This window comes from Octopus bimaculoides, chromosome 17 (genome assembly GCF_001194135.2).
Source record: "Octopus bimaculoides isolate UCB-OBI-ISO-001 chromosome 17, ASM119413v2, whole genome shotgun sequence".
NCBI lineage: Eukaryota > Metazoa > Mollusca > Cephalopoda > Octopoda > Octopodidae > Octopus > Octopus bimaculoides.
Window position 1 is genome coordinate 28,762,084 of NC_068997.1, and position 7,026 is coordinate 28,769,109.

Sequence of the window (7,026 nt, forward strand, 5' to 3'; positions counted from 1 at the left end):
GGCCAGGTACAGAGGTTTATCCTTGGCTAGATATTTCTCCTGCAGCTGTCTCACTAGAAATATGGCATCAGTGGTGCTTTTATCTGGCACGAACCCAAACTGCATCTCATCTAAATTGATTTGCTCCCTAATTAGTTGGGCTATGACCCTCTCCGTAACTTTCATAACCTGATCTAACAGCTTGATGCCTCTGTAATTATTAGTATCTAAAGCGTCACCTTTACCTTTGTAGCAGTTTACTATGATGCTGCTACACCAGTCATTGGGTCATTCGGGGCCGATAAATTAAGTACCAGTTGCGTACTGGGGCCAATCTAACCCAAACTAGCCCCCTCCCCCAAAATTTCAGGCCTTTCTGCCTAGAGTAGAAAAGAATTGTGAGCACCCTGGGCAAAATGCCTAGCAGCATTTTAGCTATTTATTACATTTTGAGTTCAAATTCCGCTGAGGCCAACTTCACCTATCATCCCTTTAGGTGAAGTTGGCCTCAGTGGAATTTTTTTCAACAAATTTTATTCAACAAAAACAATAACAACATGTAACAAAAACATTTTCAAATGATTATTCTGGAGCATATTCACCATCTACTTCAATTACTGCTTCCCATTTGCTGAGCAGACGGTCAGACCATCATTTAAAGATGTTTTGTTTATGTATGTATACATACATACACATATATATATATATATATATATATATTAAGGAAAAATGTAAAGACTGAGAAGGTGAATGACAAGGACCTTTTTGTGTGCACAGTCTGTGACAGACCATGTCTGTCCTTGGCTGGCCTCAAATCTCACCTGCGAACCCATGGAAAACAAACCTCATCCAGCTATTCTGATTATATGTCTGTGCACACGTTTGAATGTGGTGTGTGCCAGAGGGTTTGCAAATCCAATGGGGGTCTTAAAAGACATGTTAGGATCCACAATGAGCAGAACTTACTTGCAGGTATTGGTAGTGCAAATCAGAGGTGCAATCTGTGTGGGTGTTTTTTCAAAACACTGTCTGGTTTAAAAAGCCACATCAGACGCCATGAAAGGGCTAAGGTGTAGGTGCAGGAGGTGGTCAAACTCTGTTTAAGGAGTAGACAACCACCATATATATATAGTTAACAGAAGTAACAGAGTTTGATAAATGCCAATGCATGAAACTCCCTGACATTGAGTCACTCTGTTACTTCTGCTAAATATTAATAAAAGATATCCATATACTCATAATTTGAATTCTATTTTTCTTGTTTACATCAACATACCAGCACACACACACACATATATATATATATATATATATGCACACGTGTACAAACTCACACACACACACAGTGTTATGGTTCTGTATGAGTAAAAGAAAGTGTTCGGTACACACTTCTTGTGTGTAGTTTGTGTATTAATACCAAGGGAGACTTTATTGAAATGAAGATTATTTTTTAGTGGTTGTATGAAAAGAATAGATTAGGCTTAAAGCTTAATAGATTTGATTACAAGCTGGTTGTGTGCGTGTGTGTGTGTGTGTGCGTGTGTGTACGTGTGTGTCCGCAGGTGTGTGCGTGTTTGTGTGTTTAGTGTGAATGCTTGTGGCTTAGTGGTTAGGGGTATTCAGCTTACAATCATAAGGTCACGTGTTCAATTCCCAGTGGCACATTGTGTCCTTGAGCAAGACACTTTATTTCACACTGCTCCAGTCTACTCAGCTGGCAAAAATGAGTTGTACCTGTAATTCAAAGGGGGCCAGCCTTGTCACACTCTGTGTCAGGCTGGATCTCCCCCTAAAAATATTAAGGGTATGCATGTCTGTGGAGTACTCAGCCAGTACTTATTTATTTATTTGTTAACTTTGTACTTATTCTATTGGTCTCTTTTGCTGGACTGCTACATTACGGGGACATAAACACACCAACACCAGTCGTCAAGTGGTTGTAGGGAACAAACACACACACACACACACATATTATATACAGTGGGCTTCTTTCAGTTTCCATCTACCAAATCCACTCACACGGCTTTGGTTTGCTCAAAGCTATAGTGGAAAACACTTGCCGAAGGTGCCACGCAGTGGAACTGAACCCAGAACCATGTGGTTGGGAAGCAAGCTTCTTACCCCATGCCCACACCTGCACCTGCTTATACATCTGTGTTGTTTATAATATTAATGATCATTAATGATCATATGACCTTCATTTTGATTGTTGAGATGTGTGTAGCTTCTTGTGATTGAAACAAGACCTTGAACAAGAGTCTCTGTGCTGCTTACAAATCTAGGTTAAATGTATCATTGTGACTGGGTCAGAAAACTGGATTTTTCACAATAATTATTGCAGCTATTTCCAATGTAATATGGCAGGAATTTTTCACATTTTTCTCTCATGTTGTTAAGCATGAAAAAGACTGGTTTCTGAACACTCCTAGATTTTATCATCTTTTATTATTTTTTTTACTTGTTTCAGTCATTAGACTATGGTCATGCTGGGGCAGCACCTCGACAAATTTGTAGTCAAATCAATCAACTCCAGTACTTGTTTTTTTAAAAGTCTGGGACTTATTCTATCAGGGTCTTTTAGCTGAACTGTGTCATGTAGTGGTGAACTGGTTGTCAAGTAGTGGTGTGGAACAAACAAACACACACACACACACATATATTATTGTGTGTGTGTGTGTATATATATATATATATATATATATATATATGCACAACAGGCTTCTCTTCTCACAGTTTCCATCTACCAAATCTGCTCACCAGGCATTGGTCAGCCTGTGGCTATAGTAGACAGCACTTGCCCAAGTTGCCAGAGAGTGTGACTGAACCCAGAATCATGTGGGTGGGAAGCAAACTTCTTAACACACAGCCACTCCTGCGCCTCGTTTACAACCCATCACCTCCACAATTGTTGATTATCATTATTTACCGTTTGCGGAGTTTTATTACATAACCTGTCCTTCATAAATAATTACACCAAAATATTGAGGTGTTTTTGTGAAGTCTGAGAAGTTAAGTGGAAATCTGAAGGACAAACCATTTGCATAAAAATTAGGTTCTTTTATCTTTTACTTGTTTCGTTCATTGGCCTGTGGCCATGCTGGGGCATTGCCTTGAAGGATTTTAGTCAAACAAATTGACCCCAGTACTAATTTTTTTAAAGCCTGGCACTTCTATCTCTTGCTGAAGTACTAAGTTATGAGGACATGAACTAACACCAGTCAGTTGTCAAGGTGGGGGCACACACTCACACACACAACAGGCTTCCTCACAGTCTCCATCCATTAAAGGCATTAATCAACCAGGGACTACAGGCAACAGACATTTGCCCAAAGTACCAAACAGTGGGATTGAACTACTTAACCACATTGGCATGCCACACCTATATGAAATGAAACATTTTAATTTCATTCCAGTTGCCTATTTCCACGAACATTCCATAAACATTCAAGTTGTATTTTGACTGAAAATTTATCTCGATGCTTGACCGTGTGTTTCATACGTTTGCGACCCAAACCCAGGTGCAAGTATGGTTGTGTGGTAAGGAATTTACTTCCCAGCCACATGGTTCTGAGTTCAGTCCTACATTGGCTAACCAAAGCCTTGTTCATGGATTTAGTAGACAGAAACTGAAAGAAGTCCTTCATAAACAAAACCTCCCTTTGACACTCAGTTCTGAATGAGTCACCATCCTTCAATTTAAGGATGGCTTGTCTTTCATTTCTTCTCGTCTTCATCATCATCCAGTTTTTTAAATCTGGGTTTTGTCTATATTAACTGGGGTGCCTGGATCTACAATCATTTGGAATGGTTTCCTGTAACTGAATAATCTTCAGTATTGTTATTGATGTATTCTTTTGAATCATTAAGAATTTATGATACCATTTTGAAGGTGACAGTCATATTTGGCATTCACTTTGATGGGTAAAACAAACAAGAACGTTAAATCATTTTATATTTTATTAATCCTGAATAAATGTCTGATTCTTTTTCTTTTTTCTTTTTTTGGCAGAGAAAAATTAGTCTTCAAAATGTTCTGCAGAACAAGGCAAATTTTGTGATCCAAAGGAGTCTATCTCATGAGCCCCTAAGTGAGAGCAGTCCATCAGTATTGGTAAGGAGAATTGTCTACTTGCAATGATTAGTAAAGGGCTTTTATTTACTAAAATGGTCAAGCGTAGCTGTGTGGAGGCACAGGCATAGTTGTGTGATAAGAAGTTTGTTTCCCAACTACAGGGTTCCAAGGTCGGCCCCACTGCATGACACCTTGGGCAAGTGTCTTTGTCCTCGGGCCAACCAAACAATTGTGAGTGAATTTGGTAGATGGAAACTGAAAGAAGCCTGTATATTTATATATACCTATGTGTATATATATCTTTGTAACTGTGTTTGTCCCCGACAACTGCTTGACGACCAGTGTTTGTGTGTTTATGACTTAGCAGTTCGGCGAAAGAGACCAGGCATTAAAAAATCAAGACAGGGATTAATTCCTTCAGCCCCAGCATGGCCACAGTCACATAACTGAAACAAGGAAAAGGGAAATGGTAAAAGGAATCATTCTAATGAGATTATGCGGCAGGAAGTAGGAGACTGTCAAATGACAAACAGCAGAGAACGAGTGAACGGCAGAAAAAGATGAACAGTAACAGAGAGGAAAAGTGAGTGGGAGAATTAGAATGGGAAGGGTTTAGAGCACTGGTTTCCAACCTTTTTACTACCAAGGACCCCTTTTATTTAAATGAGTTTTCCCACAGAGACCAATACAAAACGTACTAACTAGGCTTACAAAGAATAAGTCCTGGGGTCGATTTGTCTGACTCAAGGTGGTGCTCCAGCATGGCCGCATTCAAAATGACTGAAACCAATAAAAGAATATATATATATCATCATCATCATCATCATCATCGTTTAACGTTCGCTTTCCATGCTAGCATGGGTTGAATGATTTGACTGAGGACTGGCAAGCCAGAAGGCTGCACTAGGCTCCAATCTGATTTGGCAGAGTTTCTACAGCTGGATGCCCTTCCTGACACCAACCACTCTAAGAGTGTAGTGGGTGCTTTTACATGCCACCGGCACGAGGGCCAGTCACACGGTACTGGTAACGACCACACTTAAAAAGGTGTTTTTACATGCCACCTGCTTGGGAGCCAGTCCAGCGGCACTGGCAATGACCTCATTCGAATGATTTTCTAACATGCCACCAGCACAAGTGCTAGAAGGCGACGCTGGTAACAATTACACTCAAATGGTGCTATTTATGGGCCACCAGCACGGAAGCCAGACAGCTGCTCTGGCAATGAACACGCTCAGACAGTGCTGTTAATGCTCCACTGGCACAGGTGCCACTCATCGAGTATGGTTCAATTACGATTTCGATTTTACTTGCCTCAACAGGTCTTCGCAAGCAGAGTTTAGTGTTCAATGAAGGAGAGGTTGGCATGGGTGCCAGTCATCGGATTCGGTTCGATTTCGATTTCAGATTTCAAATGAAATTTTGAACTCACGGACCCCTAGTACTACCTTTGCAGACCCCTGGTTGGGAACCACTGATTTAGAGATTTTGTAATTCCTTTGACACCACTTGGAACATAAGGCTTCAACAAGAGATCTCCATCTGTTTCAATCCTTGGCAATGGATTGGTCACCAGCTGTCGCCACCTGCCACTGCTTCAGTTTAATGAGTTGCAGTAAGAGGTGGAGATTCTTGTGTATTTGCATTATTTATACATTCAGATGTCACCTACTTTTTAAATAACCTTACACTCTATTGAAAGCACAATCAACAGACTAAATGTCGATAGACAGATGTTTAAATGATGAAAGCAAAAGAAGTGTGTCATCATCATCAACATCATCATCTCCATTTAATGTCTGCTTTCCATGCTGGCATGGGTTGGACTGTTTCACTGAAAACTGGTAAGCTGGGGAGCTGCACCAAGTTCCAATGCATAGATGGCATGGTTTCTATAGTTGGATGCCTTTCCTTATGCCAACCACTGAAAGAGTTATGTGCCACTGGCATGGGTGCCAGTTACAAAACACCAGTTTTGGTTACGACTGCGATCTCACTTGGCCTGACGGGTCTTCCCAAGCACGGTAAAATTGCCAAAGGTCTCGGTCACTTGGCACTGCCTCTGCAAGGCCCAGAGTTTGAAGTATGCTTATTACATGCCACTGGCACAGGTGCCGGTTATGCAACATTGGCATACTGCTCTATTTTTCTGTCATTATCAATTTCATTAATTTATTACTGATACATCAAGTACTTATCTCTGCTGCTGATGTAATTAAGCCACCGGAGTAGAATTAGCATTCAAGTCATTCGACATTCTATAATACTTATAGATATATATATACCATATGCAATAAAAATCTTTTCACCTCATAGACAAACATTCTCACTAATGTACTTCAAAGACGAATGAATAAAAAGAGCCATGTCTTTTTTTCAGTCTTGTGTATTCCATTAAAAAAAAACCTTCCTCTCATCTTCTTCACTCTATAATAATGGTCTGACCTAAAATGAAAATGTAATGGTTTTTCTTTTTGTCAACCCCAAGCACTTTCTGCAAGTCCCTCTTTCATAGAACTATCCGGAACTCTCTTCTTAGTTTTGCTGAAATTTTCACTGTAATCCCCTCCTCTATCCTTAATTATCATTATTTGGTAGACAGAAACTGAAAGAAGCCCATTGTATATATATATATGTGTATGTATTTGTGTGTCTGTGTTTGTCTCACCACCATTGCTTGACAACCAATGTTGGTGTGTTTACATCCCCGTAATCTAGTGGTTCAGCAAAAGAGACTGATAAAATAAGTACTAGGCTTACAAAGAATAAGTCCTGGAGGCAGTTTGTTCGACTAAAGGCGGTGGTCCAGCATGGCCACAGTCAAATGACTGAAACCAGTAAAAGAAGAAAAAGAATATGTTTATGAATTTGTCTTGTAAGATTCCTGATGTGAAATTGTGTGTTGAAACAGATATTGTTATATTTCAGGATGGTCATTTTTTTTTCCTGCCAAATAAACACACACACTATATAGT

General features: G+C 39.9%; 1 protein-coding gene across 1 annotated transcript in view; it reads left to right on the forward strand.

The window, feature by feature from the left end:
* LOC106872906 (uncharacterized) overlaps positions 1-4,117 on the forward strand; it is a 27,779-nt gene extending 23,662 nt beyond the window's left edge. Inside the window, exon 5 of the mRNA XM_014920082.2 lies at positions 3,989-4,117. Within this exon, the coding sequence (XP_014775568.1) occupies positions 3,989-4,117 (129 nt within the window). The remainder of the gene's footprint in view (positions 1-3,988) is intronic.
* The last annotated feature ends 2,909 nt before the right edge of the window (positions 4,118-7,026 follow it).